Source organism: Grampus griseus (assembly GCF_964374135.1).
Source record: "Grampus griseus genome assembly, chromosome: 7".
Taxonomy (NCBI): domain Eukaryota; kingdom Metazoa; phylum Chordata; class Mammalia; order Artiodactyla; family Delphinidae; genus Grampus; species Grampus griseus.
In genome coordinates, this window is record NC_139001.1 from 27,042,418 (window position 1) to 27,062,327 (window position 19,910).

Here is a 19,910-nt window from a genome sequence, read left to right on the forward strand (position 1 = left end):
TTGATAGCCTGGATCTCTGATTCTTAGGACAAATATAATCTGATTTTAATGCATATTTTATTTGCAAATGTAAAATATAAGTACACTATAAGCTACTCCACTTAAGAGATTTTTAAAAAATGAATGAAAACGAAGCCAAAGCAAAATAAACCTACTAGTGGTCCGCCGTGCAGAAGAGGAGATAGAACTGTTGAGAGAGAAGGAGTTCTCATCTCTGTCTCCTGATACGCCTCGGCGAGGAGGGAGAATGGAGGACGGTCTCGGCAGAGAAGAGCGCTTTTCTGGGCTCTTGGTTACTCCATCCTGGTTGGGGAAAATAAAACGACGTTGGGATCCTGTGAATCTTCGTTTTAATTATGCAAAGTAATTACATTGCTCTGGCTAAGTTTCCTCCTGTATTGATAGATGAATTTCTTTTAATCCACACTACTGACTTTTATATACTTATAAGCATTTCTGCTTCAAAACTTAGAAAGAATTCAGATTTGCCTAGAGGTTTTATAAAAATATATTATTTTGGAGTTAGTGCTAAAAATCGATTGTGAAATTCAAATTCTAAATGATAACATTATGATAAAAATAATATGCTCAAGTAGTCTCCAGGTAATTAATAATTTTAACTGAGAAGTCTTCATCAGCATGATAATGTATTAATCAGAAAGGACTGGCAGAAGAGCACTGCATGTGCAGTATTTAGCAATGATAACCACCATATACTGTGCACTTACGTGACAGGAATGCTAAGTACTTTACATCCATTTATGATTTAATTTTTACAAAAAATGTTACATGCATTTTAGAGCTGAGGAAACAGCTTTCATCAGTTTATGTAATTTTTTCAAAAATCACTGAGCTGAGAGGTAGCAGAGTTAGTATTAAATCTTGATGTGTCTGATACTGAGCCCAAACTGTCTATTATATTATATATAATATAATTTGGTACAATATTATATATAATATGCCACATGTAACATCATATATAGTATATTTTGTATTTGAAATTTTATTAAATATCAAATAAATAATAAATTAATTATGCATTGTATATCTTACAAAAAGACATTTATTTTTTAATGATTAGACTATTTATAACTATTGAAACACTTAATTTGTACTTGTTTTTAATAAGGTCTATTGATTATATGTCAAACACTTCAGAACTGAAAGTCTTTGCTTTCATACATTTACTGAATTGTGTCCTTCTCCCAAATTATGTTCCTTTCTGCACCTTTGATTGGCTTGCTGCCTTACCTTGTTCCCTGATTCTGAGTATGGTAAACGGTCTGTGGAGCCCGCTGAGGTGGGCTGTATGAATAAACTGTCAGAAAATGTAGCCCTTTTAGTCGTACTAGGGCAGGCTGAGCTGCATCGTGGGGACTTTGTGCTACCCTGTAAGGCAGGAATCTTTGACAAGGTAGAATTCTAGCCATGAAAGAAAACAAACAAAAGCACAAAATAAACCAAACTATGAAGTAAAAGGAAAATTAAAAAAAAACATGTAAACATATAAGAAATTAAATGTCTGCTTTTAATAAGAACACATGATAAATGGTTATAATCAATGATAGAGACGTATATTATGTGAGAACAAGAGATTTTCATTGAACACATCTTTTTAACTGGAACTAACTTAAGAATACACATATAATGAGAATATAGATTAAAATATTATTTATAAATTCTATGTATAAGGTCTCTGATTAAGCCATAAACCTTATAATGATTCCATATTTGGAAAATATCCTGAGAGTCTCTTGGAATTGTTCCTTTAATAAACACAGCCCTTAAATGGTATATATAATCAACATTTTGATCACATTTCAAGAACTTTAGAACAAAGTATATTTAAGGCCTAATAATGGAAAATAGTTCTTTTTTAAGTTGAGAAAATGTATTTTCAGATTATCTACACTGATTTCATCAGAAAATTGCAGATTTTATATATAATGAGTTCATTTTATGAGTCAAATGTATACCAGGGACCAAGTTATATCATAGAATTAATAACATTTTTATGCGGAGACCACAGTTTGTATGATGTGCTATAAATTCTAAAAATGAAAGTCAACACTGACTAGATTGCCCATAAAAATCACAAGACTTATTTCACAGGTGTTGATAATCCCTGGGAAGATTGTCGGCAAGAGCAAGTGTAAGTGGGTTGGACATATATATACAGCTTTTGGAGAAAGCTATGCTGGCATGCCACATGTCTCAGGGGAGACTGTTAAAACTACAGACAAGTATGACAAAGCCGAGGAGGTTTTTATCTTCAAATAATTAATATGATTTAGCCGATACAAAAATAGCAGTTGAAACTAAGATTTTTATCTCAAGTTGTAACCTCCGTAGACACTTCAAAGAGGCATAAGTATTCACAGATTGCACGAATCACTTCTTGTTTTACAGACCCAGCACCTTGAGTGGGAAGTATAACTGGGTCAGCACAAGTCATTCTTTTTTGACTGATGCTACCCACAAATTAGTGAATTTCAAAAGTGTGGAATAGGAAAGAAAAACAGAGTAATTGGATTGCCTCAAATTATGAAAGACATCTACTAATCTCCTGCTAAAAACAAAAACAAAATAAAATGAACAAACAAACAAAAAAACTCAAATGAAATGAAAGATTATAGGTTAGGTTCACAATAAAGATCAATTGAAAAATCGGAGAGAACTGTTCTGATGGATGTACTGAGTTAATCTTGAGGTTTTAGGAAACACAGGAGGAGGATGAGGTTACAAGGAAAAAGGAGGATTTTAAATGAGAAAAAGTGAGAAAGAATGGTGGTCTAATCTCTCTTCTTCAGAAGGATGAGATGGGCATTTACAAGGAAAAAGGTTAGTTTTGGTGTCAGATGTATATGGTCTCTGTCCAAGTGTAAGCATTGAATGCTAATTCTTGTTGAGTTACTTGAAGACCAACGGACTTGAAAATTTCTGAAAGATTTTGCAAACAATGTAATCTTAAAAATTATTTTCCTACCAAGAGAAAGCTCAGACTTACTTTCCGTATTTGCTCCTAAAGACTTCCACTTTAAAAAAAAATAATAATAACTATTGCTGTTTATTGAATAAATACTATGTTCTAAGCACTATAGAATGTATTATTTCATAAAATTACTGTACTTAGTATTTACAACTCACTTATGATATAGGAATTTTTACTCCTCCCTTTATTTTTGGAAAATTAAGACACAGGAAGAAAAAGACCATATAGTTAATAAACGTTCAAAACTTGGATCTGGCCTGTTTCATGGCCCTGCTCTTAACCAACACAACCCACTAGTTCCCCATCAGAAACAGAAGGGAAAGAGATACAAATCTTGAAATAGCAGTGTGGTCAAAATAAGGACTAAAATTACCAAAGCGATAAATGGATTCTATTGCTTGCCATAAGTTCAGGACTATGTCTGAAAACATTTATATAATAATCAAATATACATATATTTTTTAATCAACATAAAGTCCCATGGCTTCAATATGATATAAAAGGTTTGGCTGTCATTGAAAATGAATTCCTATTTTTCACAATAAATAAAAAGAAGTCTAAAATTTTATTAGTTTTTAGAAAGCTAAACAAAGAATTGTGATTTACATATCATACATGATGGCTAAGACCCAGAACACTGTGATACATTACTAATTATCATCACTCAAATGATTTGTTGTAATTTTAGGATTCCATGATAAATCTTTTAACTTTTTTACTTCAATAAGAAAGAAGTAAAATACTTTGTGTTGGTTTTGGTCTTTTGAAAGTTTAAAAAACATGATTAATAATACAAAAATAAAATTTGCAAAATAAGAAATATAAAAGATTTATAAACATAGAAGAAGCTAAACATCATTAATACAACCAAATTAAAACAAAATATTTCATCTCCATAACTTGGTAAAAATAGAAAAAGTATAGAGATATCTAGTAATAACGAATACAAGCATGTTCATATACAGCTGGAGGACATCTAAGCTGTAGAACCTTTCTGGAGGACAATTTGACAATATGCAGCAAAAAGTTTAAATGTGGACTTTCTTTTTGAAACAATGATTTTGCTACTAGAATATTATCCTAAGGAAATGCATATGGATACATTCATAGATGTAGCCAAAAAGATTTCTACAGTAATACTGCTAAAATAACAGAAAACTAGTTTGAATGTCAAGTAATGGGAAATTGATTAAGTACATCACTGTAAAAATATAAAATGCAATATTATGTAGTCATTAAAATGATGTACAAGAATGTTTAATGACATGGAAATCTGTTTATTGTTTAATTAAAAAACCGATATGTGGTGTTTCCATCTTTGTTATTAAACCTATAAATGTGTAAAAAAAATTAAGATTTTATGTCAAAATGGTAACTGCAGCATTATCTCCTAGATAAGGAGATAATATAATTTTACTTATTTTTCTCATCTACATTAATTTTCTCATATTCTTATTTTGTAAAACAACAATGAAAATGTGTTGTAAAATACAGTTTAGTGTTGATTATAATGGTTTATCTTGATTCTATGAAAGTAAATAAATTGGGCTCCCCCGCTTTTGCCATATCATTATGGTGTTTCACATGTTTTTGTTTTACTAACAAAGAGGCAGCCTAAATCCCAGCTCTGCCCTCACCAGCTACCATCACATTCCAGAAGACATTCGGACGTGCTTGATTGAATGCCATCGAGAATCAATCTGGGTGAGTGAATGATCTAAAATGTTTTAAAAGAGTAAACATCTAAAGTCTAAATTTTATCTAAAATTATTAAAACATTGCCACTAATACCAAAGGGAATGTTGAATGAAGAGCAAGGAAAAAATTATTTTACTCACAGACACTTTGTCCTTTGCCTGTTTAAATACACTGGGAGCCTGAGCTGATTCAGCACCTGCTGCTGTTGAGAGAGGAGACAAAAACAACCCCCCACTTAGTGGCTAAAGACCACATAAATGCATTTTTAATGCCTTTTGGATATTCAGTTGTGTCAACAGACTAGTGCAAAGCGAATTTTGTTTATATTGAGACTCAAATTCAGTAACTGAAGAAACTCGAATAATAAGAACATTATAGCATGTGGCTCCCACTATAGAGTGTGCTAATTACTATAACCCAGTGTTTACCAAAGCACAGGTAAGCACACCAAGTGATTTTCTATCTGTTACCAATGTACCCTTAAATTAGTATTGATCCTTCAGAATGGAAATCATAGGACAGTAATCCGAATGCTGCAGAATTTAAGGAAAAGGGGAGTGATTGGTTTCTAGGGTGGGCATCACATAAGAATATTCACAGAGATTCCCAAACCTTCTTTATGTAGCCACTGTCATATCTACAGATATTTCTGCATTTTACATTTTAAACTGTCATGGTCTGCCAACCCCTTTCCCTCTGCACCCCTTCATTTCACAATATGAATGACACACTTGTTTGACGTGAAACGGACCACATGAGAAGGGAAGGGAAGAAAAATGGCTTGTCAAGAAGAGAAAACATGAGAAGAATTTTAAGTTCAGTAAAATAGACCATGTTCTACACATGCACTTCCTGTATGAAATTATTACCACATCTGTTACTGTTGTTTCTCTTGCTGCTGTTTTATACTTCTGGTTTCAATTTTAAACTCCATCATCTCTAGCATAATTTCTGCTGATGACTTACCTGACTTGACTTAAATATCTTTCACGACTGAACACAACCCTTTGTTTGGGGAAACTGTCCCTATTTAACAATTGGGCTAAGAAAATAAAAGGCATAAACTTGTGTGTTTACTTCCACCTTAATTTTCTTTCACAAGAGAGAAATCCTCTGGAAAAAAAATACTTATCCTTATAAGCACTCCAAATGAGTTTCAAAAAGGTTTCTTATGCCATGTGCAGTTCTAACACAAAAATAGTAACGGTCTACAATATGTTCTATGCTATTTAGGACTGGCTAGTAAGATTATTCGCAGACTCTGAAACTAATTTTTTTTTAAAAGAAGCAGTGCAAATTATGCCTCTTTACTATTTCTACAATATAGCTCATTTTTTCTGCGACATATATACTTTGCTTTAAGTCAATGAAACTCATCTTTGGTATATGCTTTCTGTTTGGGTATCTTAATATTTGAATAAAAAAGGAAGATCCTAATTAGTCCAAAGATCTTAACTTTCCTTTAATGAATGAAATAAAAAGGCAAGTTATTCTCAGTGTGGCATATTGAATACTAATGACATGCAGGTACTTCACCAAACCATTTGACATTTCCTCTGAGATTGTACGATCCTAATATATTTTTCATCTTTTTAGGTGGCGTATAGGGCTTTTATGCCCCAACCAAGAGATTCTGCCTGTGTAAGCATTTTTCTAACTAGAAGAAAAATTCCAAGTTTAATGAAAATGTACTAAGTAAGATGCACTATAAGATTTAGAGATGTCATGTTAATTCCTAAGTCTTAACTTAGAGGAACCCCTCATTCTAATAAACCTTCATCGTCAAGGTGTGTGTATAATTATGTCTTCTACTTTCAAATCCTGCCTTACATACTAGTTCTTGAAGGATGCTCATGAGATAGTTCCTATATGAAGAACACAAATGAAAAATACTTGAAATTTTTAGTGGCTATCATGAAACCATCAACCTTGATTTTTTTTCTTACAAGGGTTAATGCTGCTCCTAACCCTTTAAAGCCACCCAAAGATTCATATAAAGGCACTTCTAATGTATAATGGATTGGGAAATATTCCTTTCTGACTTAAGAACTCTGATGCCTTCTTTTGTAGACTGCAAGTGTGCCATTTAATCAATGCTAACATAAAATATATTCTAAATGAAGAGTATCCTAATATAATTATACATTTAAAATAAATACTTTGCACTGAAATTTAGGAATAGAGTTTACATTATAGATATTACGTATGGTCTTTTGTGATGGTTTGTAACATGGTTCACTCCTTCATTCCACTAATTTTTTAAACAGCAAAAAACAAGTATATCTGAAGAAGACAGAACAATAAGAAGGTAGGAAAATAGAAATAAACCTAAATTCTAAGATATTGGGAGGGAAGGGGTTTATTAAATTTTAAAGTTATTAAATTTTTGAATACTACGTTATGTAGGGAATTTAGCAGTTTGGATTCAACACATTTAAGAAAATCCCAAGGACAAAATGTCAGCTAAGAAATGTAGTATCACCAGAAAGCCTGGCTAATTTTGGATATGAAAAATAAAATCTGGTGGGAATACCAGACAATTTACTTTTCCATTTTTTTCTTTCATCCAAAAGCAAAGTAATTTTTCAACCACAATTTCACCCCAGATTTGCTTTTCATTTTCCATCTCAAAATCACTATGCATTCTTGGTGGTTCTCAGTAAATTCATCAACATCAGTAACAGATTTGGCAATAACAATATAGAAAATAGGACAAATACATATGGGTTTTTAAGCATGAGGGAGATAAATAAGCAAAATAATGAGAATGCATACCACGGTTATATTCATCGCCATCGTCTAACCAAAAACACAGAATGAAAATAGGAATCCCCAGAATGTGACACTAGAGCACAATGCCAAGATACAATCACTGTTAAGTCTGAGCATGACAAAGAAACAGATGGTCATGACCTCTTCTGCAGGGAGGGAAAAAAAAAAAAGAATAATGATACAAGACACTTAATAGCGAAATTGTTCATGACTGCTGAGATTCTTGGAAGGAAAACAAAACAAAGCTGCTACAGTAATGAGATAAAAAAAATACACGTCCATGTTTGCCAGCCACATTGCAGAATTGAACAGTCACCTGTCGTTTTCCGCTTAACACAGGAGAGATGAGTTGGTCTAGTATATTTGATAGCAGGTTTTAAAATGAATTTCCTGGAGGGAGAGTGGGCCTGAACTTCTGTTTTTTTAGCAAGTTCAGCCTTCTTATAAACTGCTATGAATAAGAAAACACAAAAAGCATACCATCAGGAAAAAGTAAACACTTGGAGCAAAACCGAATGAAATTTCATCAATAATTAGTTACCATGGTTAGGCAGTTTCTTCTACAAAAGAGTAATAATGAATTACTTCAAAAACATTTTTTAAAGAAGTGATTGTTAAATGAACCTTTTTTCCTTCTCACTTCATCTCTGGAGACTGTGCTAGGTTCCTTTTTAGCTATTTTTCTTTCAGGAGTGGAAATTCTGCCTCTCCCGGTTTTAAAAGGCTTTTCTTTTCTATGTTTCTCAAGAGATGGTCTCCGAGCTTCCTTTTCAGCTTTCTCCTCTTTAGGAATAGTTTCTAACTGTTCTGTCATGATGCTCCTATCATCATCTGTGGATCAAAGCAAACCATGACAACAACAACAACGAAAACATTAGTAACAAATGTACAAAATCCTTCATCTATATAAAAAATGCAAAATCAAGAGATAAAGGGTCATTTTAAAATGTTTAAAAATGAAAAAAAAAATTCCACTAGGTTACTGGATTTTATTTGGGAGTAGAAAATTTAAAAAGATAATGCACACCTTGAGTGTCCACCCAGAGGCTGTCAGCGTCCATGATGGAGTCATCAATGGTGGTCTCGTCTTTGTAATCGTCATAGGTTTCTGTCTTATATTCTGAGAGTCCAACCTCTTCTCTCTCAGGGGAAGCCGGAGCTTCTGGGGAGCCATCCTTGGGTTCAGCCTGGGCTTCAGCCGCCTCTTCTACTTCAAGCTCTTCCTCAGCACGGGGGGATGGTCTCCTTTCTACCTCAGGCTGCTCTAAGGCTGCAAAACGCACACTGTGGGAACCCGACTCCCCTTCATCAGTTGTGGTTTGCACGACAGTGATGAAATCATCCTCGATGGTTACAACGGACTCAATCACTCCCTTGTGTTCACCAGGGCAGGTCTCCACAAATTCCTCCCTGACACCTGGGACACCCAGGTCAGTAATCTGAAGGGTGTCTGAGCGGAAGAGGAGTTTATCATAATCTCCCCGGGCTTCTATCTCTTCTTCCTCATTCTCAGCCTCTGCTGGTTCAGCTCCAGTGGCTTCAGGCAATGGTTCTGTAACATCAGAGGGCGTGATAGATATGTCTGGGGTCTCCTTGTTTTCTTCTTTTGGCAGCTGAATAAGTTCCATCTGGACGTCAGCTCTCTCATCTGCGGCTAAATCAGCCTCTGAAACAGCAGGTGCACAGGGTATTTCCACAGACAATTTGATGGCAATCTCGTCTTGAATCAGAGAAGATTCTGGGGAAATTTCCTTCTTGCCCTCATCAGCTTTCAAGGACTCCATGGTGAGGCTTTCATGCTCACCGCTGGACTCATAGGACTCCTCTTTGTCTACAGCCTCCTGGTGCACCAGGTCAGGCTTGGCCACCTTCTCCTTGACTTCTGTCTCACTAACTTTTGTGCCTTCTTTCACGTGGCCAGACTCAACACCCATAAACACATCTGCCTCCTGAGGTGCTGTGGATGAGGGGGCGAGGTCCTGGGTAGCCTTGAGTTTAAGCTCTGCTGCCTTTCCAGCATCTATGTGTAGCCCTGAGGCCATCTGTCCAAAGTCACTGATTTTAACATCTAACTGACCCTGGTCAGCTTTCTTTGCAGCAAAATCCAGCTCTGGTTCAGCTTTCTGGGATGGTTCTACTTCAGCTACCTCTGGCACGGAACTAAGACCTTTCTCTGCTTTCTCAGCCATGAGAGGTGATGCATCTTTTGAGACTGCCAGTTCTTTGGCTGAAGCTTGCTCATGGGTTACTCCTAATCCAAAAGTTTCAACTTTATCACCAGCCTCTTCTGTTTCCTTGGCATGTTCTTTTGAATCGGCATGTTCTTCACTTTTTTCTAGTAAAGTATCCAGCTTATCATTCGCTTTCTTCTCCTGATCAAACTCCCTACTCAGTCCTGATTTGTCACCAGAGATAGGCGGGGATGCTTCTTTCTCAGCACTGAGTTCATCTTTGACTCTTCCAGCAGCTGCCAGTTTGACTTCAATCAATGAAAGATCCGTGACCAAATCTCTTCGTGCTTTATCATCAGTGCCTTCATAAAAGGAACCACTCTCCCCAGATAAATTCTCACTGTCTTGAACAGGTGATGGGAGTGGGACTGTGTATTTATTGAACACACAGTAGCCCAGGTCTTCGAGCTGACTGTCAGTTTTAACAATGACGTGGTTTTCATCAGTGACAGGGGGGAAGCCAGTACTACTCTCCTCCACCACAGTCTCTGATGGGACTGATTTTCTCCTGGCAACCTCAGCATCTGCACTCATGGAAGCTAATCTTGACCTTGTGCCTGCCAGGTCTAGCATCTCAGGCAGGTCAGGTGCCATGACAGTACCATTTTTGTAATAATCTTTGGCTAGGAAAGGTGACTCACACGATGGCTCGACTTGGGTGTTTTCCTCTCCAGTAGCTTTTTCCCCCTTTATCTGTTCTTTTTCTTCTTTGCTTTCTGTTGGGAAGCAAGGGGCTTTGTCCACTGCAGGTGTCGTGGCCGGAAGGTAATCATCTCCTTCGTCCATACTTCCACTAGTGTTGGTTAGAATATCAGAAGCAAGGGGAGAAAGATCATGCCCCCGACCAAAGTTAAATCCAAGGGCTATGGAATCCAGGCAAGACATGGGCAAATTGATTGACATGCTCCTTTGCTCTATTGCAGACCTACCACCAAGTCCTAAACTCCTGCTCAGTGTCAAATCATCCTTATTCTTACTGTGGAGATCCCTTTTCTCCCCATACACTTTTGGATCAATAGTGAACATTCTTTCTTGAGGAGAAATGGGTTCTTCAGGTAAGTCAGATGGATAACTCTGTGCAAGAGTGCTGTAGCCTCCTTCTTGTGCTACAGCACTGGGCTGGGAGTCTTTCTCTGCCGTAAGTGCCTTGTCGCCGTTTTTATACATGGAAGATACGGTATCAAAAGACTCTTGGGCACCTTCTCTTGTGTCACTCAGTTCATAGTAATCACTGCCTGGCTGGATACTTTTTGTCACTTCTTCTTTCAAGGCAGATGTTTCAAAGTACTTGGACATTCCTGACTTATCTTCATAAAATGGCATGTCAAGCTCAGCTGATGTTACAGCTCCAACTCCTTCAACATTATCTTTGTCAGCAACTTTTTCTTCAAAAAGCTCCTGGGTGGCACTCTTTTCACTTAGTGCAGCTGGTTCAGTCATGACTTTTTCTGGTGTCTTAGAGGTCACGGCTGAATCGGTAACTGCTTGCTCCAAACTTACAGGGAATGAGTCCTGTTTTAATATATCTGTGGGAAGCTCCTGGCCTGTCGGTTCTTCTTTGGAGTAAGTGTGCTCTGTGGAGGGCTGAATTACACCTGTTTCTTCATCTGTCAATTTTGGGGCTTCACTCTCTTTTGACACAGCTTCTTCGTCAGAAATGGTTGTTTGTTCTTCAAGCTTTAGGTGAGGTTCCTTTTCAGTAAGCATAGATTCCTGTTCCCTGAAGGTGGGAGTCTCTTTTATCTGCACACTCTCTTGCTTTATTGCCCCTTTCTCTTCTCCTAAACCTTTCTCCGGAACATAGTCTTCCACAATCGAAATGTGAGCATCTTTGGGTGATGTAACTGCCTCTGAGGCTGGTGCTTCTGCCATTTTGTCAGGTTGATCCATATGGGGCTCTTCAACTTTAGAACTATCTTTGGCAGTCGCTGGGCTACCAGTTTCTTCCAAAGATTTTTTGTCATCTGGCTGTAATAGGGCGGGGGCAAAGGGTGATGCTGCTGCAACAATGTCATTCTTTGTGACATCAAAAGGAAGAGTGAAGCTTCCACCCTGAAAGGGACTTGGCATGGGAGAATCAAATTGTTTCCCTTCCCATTTGGGGATGTCCTCAAGTACGTCTTTTTCCTTCATGGGTGTTAGGGGGCCAGGAGATACTGGAGCAACTAAACCCCACTCGTCCTTTTTTGCTTCCATTGGCATTTGGATGAACCAGTCCTTTTGCTCTTTTGCAGCTGAGGGCTCTGCGGGAAGGCCAATACCAGGTACCACTAGGCTCGGTTCTGTCTTCTGTTTTGTGTCTTCTAGGCTGGCACCCAGAGTATGCCCAAACAGAGTGGGAGGTACTTTTTCTTCTTCTGTGTCTTGCATGTCCTTTTTATCAGGGGAAGGTTTAGTTGTCTCAGGCTGAGAAACTAAGGCAGCATGTTTAAGGTCTTCACCAGGCTTACTTTCTTCCTCTGACTCCTTTTCCTCCTTTTCTAATGGCTCGGCTGGAGAGGGAGTCAATTCCTGTTGATCATGAAACTCCATCTTCGAGGCTGTAAGCAAACCTGAAGTAATTGGGTTGATTTTTAAACAAATAATAGGCAAGTGCTTTCAGGCAGTAAGCTTAAAATTATATTTTGAAATGGCAAATGAATGGTAGGGTATAAAGAAAAACTATGAAACATGCAAGCATGCTACTCATTTAAAAATCAATATGAAAATGTCAGGACTGAGATATATTTGTACGATGGCTAAAATGAACTCCCATTGTGAATTAATGTGTACAGAAATTGTAAAAAGAGTATATTTTGAATACTTTTTTTCCCTTTGTTTGGTCTCTCTAAACAGTATGTGATGTATACTGTAGTAGAAAAAAAATTTCATGTGCCTTCTACAGATAAAATTACAAATTAAAGAATATTGAATAAGTACTTACATTAAGGTACAAAAGAATCTATATAGTAATCTAAATATGGGAAATAATTTATTTCTACTGAACTTTTTCTTTTGTTTTCTAATTTGTAAGTGAATTTGCAGGCCATGGGCAGAAGGACAATTAGGTTATAGTTATATGTGTTAAATAAATTCAGTTAACTGGATTGACAAGTTCCAGGACCAATTTTGGGGGCACTGAAAGGTTACTAGAATAAATTTTTAGAAGTCATCTGAGATGAAATTTCGGTAATACAAATAAATGATTACTACTGACTTTATATGATATGACCTAAATATTGACAAGTCAATTTCTATCACATATCAAAATTCTTCAGTCCTAATCATTACTTACTCTGTATGGTAGATGTAAGAAAATCTGAATTATACTGATAATACTGGGAAGTCATGTGACTAACAAAATTTTAAAGAGTCAACTCTTAAAATTCTTTCTCTCCTTGGTCATGACCTCATTCTCTGGAATGTGACCAACTGGCGAAGCACTGACCAGTATTGGCTTTAGAGATGCTTCACAGAGATTCAATGACTCTTTTTAATTTTTATTTGTTCACCAATCCAAAAGGCTTCAGAGTCTCAATTGTATTTTAAGGTCAAAGTTATTTTACTGTGGTGAATAGGGCTAAATGAAAGTATCTGGAAAATAAAACTCAGTCATCTCCTGAAGAGCAAGTGAATGGATGATTATTACCTTATATACTTGTGTGTCTTGTTGTCACGATAGAAAAGAAATACTACACGAACTTTCTCATAAAGATTAGATGAATGAAAACTCAAGAGATATGGTGATTATCAAAGGAGTTGGCTGCCATGGAAAGGAAATGATATGAGAAGCATCAGCAGGCGCTTTTAAGGAAACCAAATCGTATTCACTGAAGCATAAAAAAATAGAGCACACTGCGGTTGCAAACAAAAACGATTCTACCGTTTAAGCCTGTATGTGCCAAAATCCATCTCTACAGTCTGAAAGAAAAGCATATGAATTGCTGTCCCCCAAAATAAAAATAAAAATATACATGTATTGCAATGTGACTGGCAAACATTTGAGATGAAGAGCGGGGGCGGATAAAAGCTCACATAGTGTCATCAGCCTGGCTGCAAAGCGTATTGTATCATGGCAAAGTAAAACCAGGAATCAGCTGCAGCAGTGGAAAATCAAGCTGCCACACAGCACCGGCACAAGCCACACTCTCTGCTCGTTAAGTCTCAAACAGTGGTTTTGGGATCATGAGAAGACCCAGCGATGGAATAGCATTGGAAAGGCATCAGGTTGGTAAGCTGCTGGAGAGATCTATCTTTTGCAACAAAACACATGCAAATCCTAAGAAAGACACACCTTCCCCGGCAGAGGAAGGGGTTTTTACTTCTGGAGACACCTCCGCGACCTCTTTTATACTTTTCTCCTGTGGGGTCCCTGCTGGGGCGCTCTCTTCAGGAGCTATTTGGGCCTCCGCACTAGACTCCACTTGGCCCTCACTGAGGCCCTTGGGCTGGTCTGAGGCCTTGGCAGCCTCACACTCTTTCCCAGGAAGAGTGGCAGGTTTCTCTTCCTCGGCCATTGGACTCGCTAGCATTTCTTCTTCTTAGGGAGGAAAAAGATGTTGACATCATGACCACAGAAACATACATGAAACAACAGAAATATTATTCAAGGAACACTTTCAGCTCGATTATATTGACCTCACAAGAACCTCTTTTACCATTTGGATGTGCAAATTAATATCTTAATGCAATGGACATTATGTATTGCTTGGAAAATTATTATGCATAATCTGCAAATCATGATGCCTTTTACAGTCTCATGAAAAGGCTCTTTATTTTAAAACTTGAGAGCTGAAAGGGTTTTATTGCACTATTACCCTCAGTGGAAATGGCAGTAAGTTGTACACAATGTGGAAAGCTGGCTGGAAATAAAGAGATGGTACTGCCAGATAACAGATGGTTGTGAAAAGATAGAAGCATTGATGTGCTGAAACAAACCTTTAAATTTGTTAGACATGTGCTGTTTTCTCCAATGCAGGAAGCCCCTACATACGAATTTCTGGTTACTTAATTTAAAACACGCAAACTTCGCTAAAGAGATCTTTGGGAATAAAAAGCCTGGTCTCAAAATAATATCCAATCAACTACCTTATTATCAGCTTTATCATGAAATCCATCAGAACTCTCTAAAATATAATTTATTTAGTATTTTTAAGGCCAAAGACTACCAAACTTAATTTTACCTTCATTGCATTATATGACTGGAGTATGTAAAAATTTTCAAGAAGTAAGTAAAGTATTTTGAAAAACAAGGTCCAGGTAAGAGTTAATTTCACTACTATTGAGAGAAGTCTACCTCTGGGACATGACTGTTATCAGATTGTTCAAACCACTGAAATATCAGTAATATAGTTCTTGTATAGTTCTCTTTGACACTGAAGAAAGGAAATGTGCATATCATAAAGCCTCATTTCTGCAATTCAAAACAAAACCACCAAGGAAAGATAATTGAGTGGAAACAAAACTGCCAAAATATCCTCCCCAAAGATGTATATCACACAGAAGAATGTTAACAATCAAAACGTAAAAAACAAATTTATGAAGGCCATGAATTATCGTGTTCATTTGTTTCTCATTTACACTTCAAATGTCAGTAAAATAAATCTCATTTTATTGCTTACGAAATTAGAGGGAGGGACTTCCTTGGTGGCACAGTGGTTAAGAATCCGCCTGCCGATGCAGGGGACACGAGTTCGAGCCCTGATCTGGGAAGATCCCACATGCCGCGGAGCAACTAAGCCCATGCGCCACAACTACTGAGCCTGATCTCTAGAAATCGCGAGCCACAACTACCAAGCCAAGGGGCTCTCTAGAGCCCGTGGGCCACAACTACTGAGCCCATGAGCCATAACTACTGAAGCCTGCAGGCCTAGAGCCCGTGCTTCACAAGAGAAGCCACCACAATGAGAAGCCCGTGCACCGCATAGAAGAGTAGCCCCCGCTCGCCACAACAAGAAAAAGCCTACACGCAGCAACGGAGACCCAATGCAGTCAAAAATAATAAATAAATAAATTCATATATACAAAAAAAACAAATTAGAGGGAAATATATAAGCTGTTTTCTAGTTCTGCAAATGAATGACTCTTATGAAATTCCTATGAAACGATTATACATTGTTTAAATGGACCTATGAGAAAGACTACAGATGGAAAGAAATTTTTTGAGAAATATTAAAATCCTTAGAGGGGGAAAAAAAGAAGACGACTTCTATTTTCTCACATTTAGCACTCAGAAACTTTCATTGTTGTAATTTAATTATGTCAGTAACATTTTAAGCATTCAGATTCTAACTCATTATTAAGGCAATTTTTATAATGCCATAGAATTAGACATTTTGATTAAAGCTAAGAGACTTTTAATATAGCTGCTTTAATATAGCACCTTATTGGATGAAATCTTATCAACTTAATTTACATGTTTTCCAAATCATGTAATTTTTTAGCTTTCCATTTTCTCATTTTGTCTAAATCATGTTTATTTCCACACCTGTTCTTTATTCAAAAATTCACATAGTTTTCTGAATTGTTTTAAGTTCACTTAGCTGTACTCAATATAGGTTATATTTCTCCATCAGAGTGTCTGAGCCACTGATGCTCTTGCCTTGGAACTCTCTGCCCTTACATTAAATATTGTGCCATATAAAAATAAACTCTTCATCTAAGCAAGTTATCTTTCCTCATTTGAAAATAACTTCTTCACCTAAGCAAAAAAAACCTTGAGCGCTGTTTTTTTTCCTTATAAAACGACCTTGTTAGAATGAGACAAATTGCAGCCCACTGCCCACTTATTTTATCCTCACCAGAGCCAACGAAACATAGGGTCTCCGCCTTCATGAGACCGGAATGACAAAAGCTTTGGAGCATTTCCCTCATTTTAGCTCACTTCTACTTATTTGAAGCAAGATTTAGGTCACCGAGGGAAGCCTCTGTAGTTTCTGTAGATGATTAAGTGATTTGGAGAAATAAATTCATTCCATAACATTTATTCTACCCTAAACAGACCTTTCTCTTTTAAAGAGTTATCACATTAACATAGCACTAAAAAGAAACCTCACTCTATTGAAGTCTGGTCCTGGAAATATTACGTATCCAAGAGGATAAAATTATATTAAAGTTCATGTTCTTTGGTTTGGGTAAGAGAATATATTCTTCCCCCACTGATTTATTTGCAAGGAGCAGAAAGAAGTCATACTTTATTTGAACTTTTTTTTGCTTCCTTCTCAGAAGCCGTGAAAAAAAAAGGAAGTACTCACATGTCTCAAATAAGGCTTCTTAGACATAAATTGTTGAGGCATTTGGATGGACTGAGCTATATAGGGACTTCACTTTCATATGGAGAAAGCAGGCTCCTGTCCCTCCCACTCCACACATGAAGGCACACTTAGTATGATGCATGTGGTCAGAGCTGCAGGCAGGGGAGGGGGAGCAAAAGGGGACCATGCTTGGTTCACCTTTCTCCTGGTCTAAGTGGGCCTCTGCACTCTGCGCTGGGACACTGGGGAGCACACTAGAGGTAGTCCACTGTGAACTGAACAAAGGATTCTCATAGTACTCCCCATCGGAATTTGAAGGGTCATCATCAGGCACAGACACCGAGATGGTGGAGGGGGCTAGGAGCCTACGCCTCTCCCCACTGGTGGCAGGTTCGTGGCTGGGCAACCTGTGTAGAGGACCCACTTGATCCTCAGCCCCTTCATCTACAAACAGACACACAGGAAGAAACTGCAGGGAGAACTGCAGGGAGAACTGGACAAGACAGACACAAGACAGACGAGACAGACACCTGCACGAGGACATGGGGCCATGGAAGCAGCAGAGCAGGATGGAGGATGGGAGACAGTGAAGTCTCATGCTTCAGTAGCCGCTGCATTTCAGCTATCCCTTCAGTAATCTTGCCATTGATCTAAATGAATCAAATGCTCTGACACCCCCACTGCATAATAGAAATTATCTTTACATTCCCCTCAAACAAGTTAAAACAACAACAGGACACTGGAATAGAAACAAAGCACTATCAAACAAATACATTTGTTAGAAGAAATTCTTTCAAGTACATAAATTTTCCTCATGCTTTTATCAATATATGTATAAGTTAAAAAAGAGGAAAGCTGTTAGGATCTGATGCCTGCACAATTATGGGGGAAATCCGTCCTGTTGACGTAGAACCTTAATTATCTAGTATGCTCACATGTTTAGCATTTTGGTTGATTTAATTCTTAGTTAATGACTTCAACCAGAAAGTAAGTTTTAATTTCAGTCCTGTTAAGAAAAATCTAGAATGCATTATCTTTCTTTCCTGTCTTGCTTAGGGGAGCACAGTTGGCACAGCTTTTTCTTTGGATGCAAACTCCTAGGCATCTTTTTAAACCCTGGTTCTCATTTGCATGGCTGTGAAAATATTAGAAAGTTTTAGAAAGTACCTAGCAATATACAGTTGTTTTCCTGTGTTCTGCTTCTCTTCTGAAAGCTTAATAGAGATTACAATTAGCTGAGAATTTCTACTGAGTTGGCTTCAGATTCATCAGTATTTTATTCAATGCAGTTTCACTTGCACTACTGGCTTCTGACTGTTTTTATACCTCAAACACCTCATTGCATATTTCTCATTGAAATGCCAAAGGAACTGCTCTCATTTCTCTCCTTTCCTGTGTCTTGGCTTAGAAATCTGCATTATTTAAATATACTTCCTTAGTTACACGAGTGTAGATAGTGTAGATCAATCAGTTTGCTTAGCACTTGGATTCTTGCATATTTCAATGAGCCTCAGGGATGATGACAAAGAACAATATTTGGCTGCTGATGTAGTGCAGACACTACACCTCAGGTCTACATGGCAGGTTACTAAATTTGCTAATCACTATTTATTTACTTATATAGAGAAATAATTTTAGAATTTTGTGATTTTCAAAATTTGTACTATCTATATAATTTTTATTTCTATCAAAATTTAAGTTGACAAAATTACAGCAATAATTTGAAAATGCACTGTATTTTTAGGGCAATAACTTATTTTCAGCAAACTGAGTGCTGACAGCTGGAAATGAACCTGAAATCATAAGGATGCTAAAATAACATTTTGAAAGGAGAATACTTTTAATCTTTTGAGCACATTATTTACTGATTGTTCAATGGAAGTTGTTTCTGGATGGGTGCTCAGAACTTTCTCAGCCAGGATGCTTATTATAACATGGGATAGAAGAAACCTAAAATTACATTTGATATTCTTAGTTCAACTCAGCATGATTTCTCAGCTGAGCAGACAACTGGCTGAGATGTGGCCTACAATGCTGGCTGAATCCTAAGTCCTGGGCTTGTCACAAGTCCCAGCCATTCATATTTCCTCTAGTGACTCCTGAGGCTGTAGACTCCCTATGGACACAAGTTCCTCCTAAAACTTCTAATACTTTCAACAGATTGCATGGACAATCAATTAGTGAAAATGACATATTTGCCTCTCTGCTTTTCAACATGTGCTGGGAAGTAGAGCAGACTACAGTTCAAAACTAAAGAATTTAAAGCTGAGAGCTGATAGCTTAAAGGCAATACCCCGTGGGTGTTTTAACCTTTTGAAGATTTCGGCTTCCTCTTTCTTGTTGCTTGTTGCTCTTTTTTGCAAGTGCCAAAATGTGAAAACAGCCCAGAGTCTTGCTTCTGATCTATAATATTTCAAAGAAACAGTACTTTCTATTCTGAAAACTTTGACTAATCAGAGAACAACAAAAACAACAAAAACTTTAAGTGCTTCAGTGGAAAAGTAGCTTCTCTGTAGTATTTGTCTGGCCCTTAGCCAGGCAACGCCAAAAAAGAATGTCTGGCAAACCCCAGTCCCGTCTGGGTACTGTGAGCTGTATGCACTCCAAGTCTCTGTTTAGGACCTATGAGCCTGCAGTCCATCTACATTACAAGTCCCAGAGATGTGCCAGGCAAGTGAAACTTAGAGGATCATGGCTGGCTAAGTTCAGACAGTGTACCAGTGCACGGGCTTCCAATGATAATGCTAGAAGACAAGAGATCCTCGTTTGCTACAGAACTGTGTATGGCAGGTGGTCTCAGTTCATACCCAAATAGAGGTGGGACACATAATAAATAAATTGTAAATGAGTAAATTATAAATACATAATAATTATAAATATATTATAAATGAATGAATTATTTACATGGGAGTGGTTTGGATAAAAAGGAAATCAGTCCAGTGGCTTGTAACCAACAAACTCTCATTAGAAGATCACTTCACATTC

General features: G+C 37.3%; 1 protein-coding gene across 29 annotated transcripts in view; it reads right to left on the reverse strand.

Moving 5' to 3' along the window:
• Positions 1 to 19,910, reverse strand: part of MAP2 (microtubule associated protein 2) — a gene marked incomplete at its 5' end in the record, with an annotated part of 72,850 nt that overhangs the window by 22,942 nt on the left and 29,998 nt on the right. For 3 of the 29 annotated variants that reach the window (XM_082658510.1, XM_082658509.1, XM_082658508.1), the window contains 5 exons: positions 156 to 303; positions 4,831 to 4,892; positions 7,779 to 7,913; positions 8,087 to 8,293; positions 8,490 to 12,245. In XM_082658510.1, coding sequence (XP_082514636.1) covers positions 156 to 303; positions 4,831 to 4,892; positions 7,779 to 7,913; positions 8,087 to 8,293; positions 8,490 to 12,245 — 4,308 coding nt within the window. Of the gene's footprint in view, positions 1 to 155; positions 304 to 1,251; positions 1,423 to 4,830; positions 4,893 to 7,778; positions 7,914 to 8,086; positions 8,294 to 8,489; positions 12,246 to 13,966; positions 14,213 to 19,910 lie in introns of all 29 variants that reach the window. The other 26 variants (XM_082658503.1, XM_082658501.1, XM_082658500.1 and 23 more) reach the window with 20 other exon arrangements.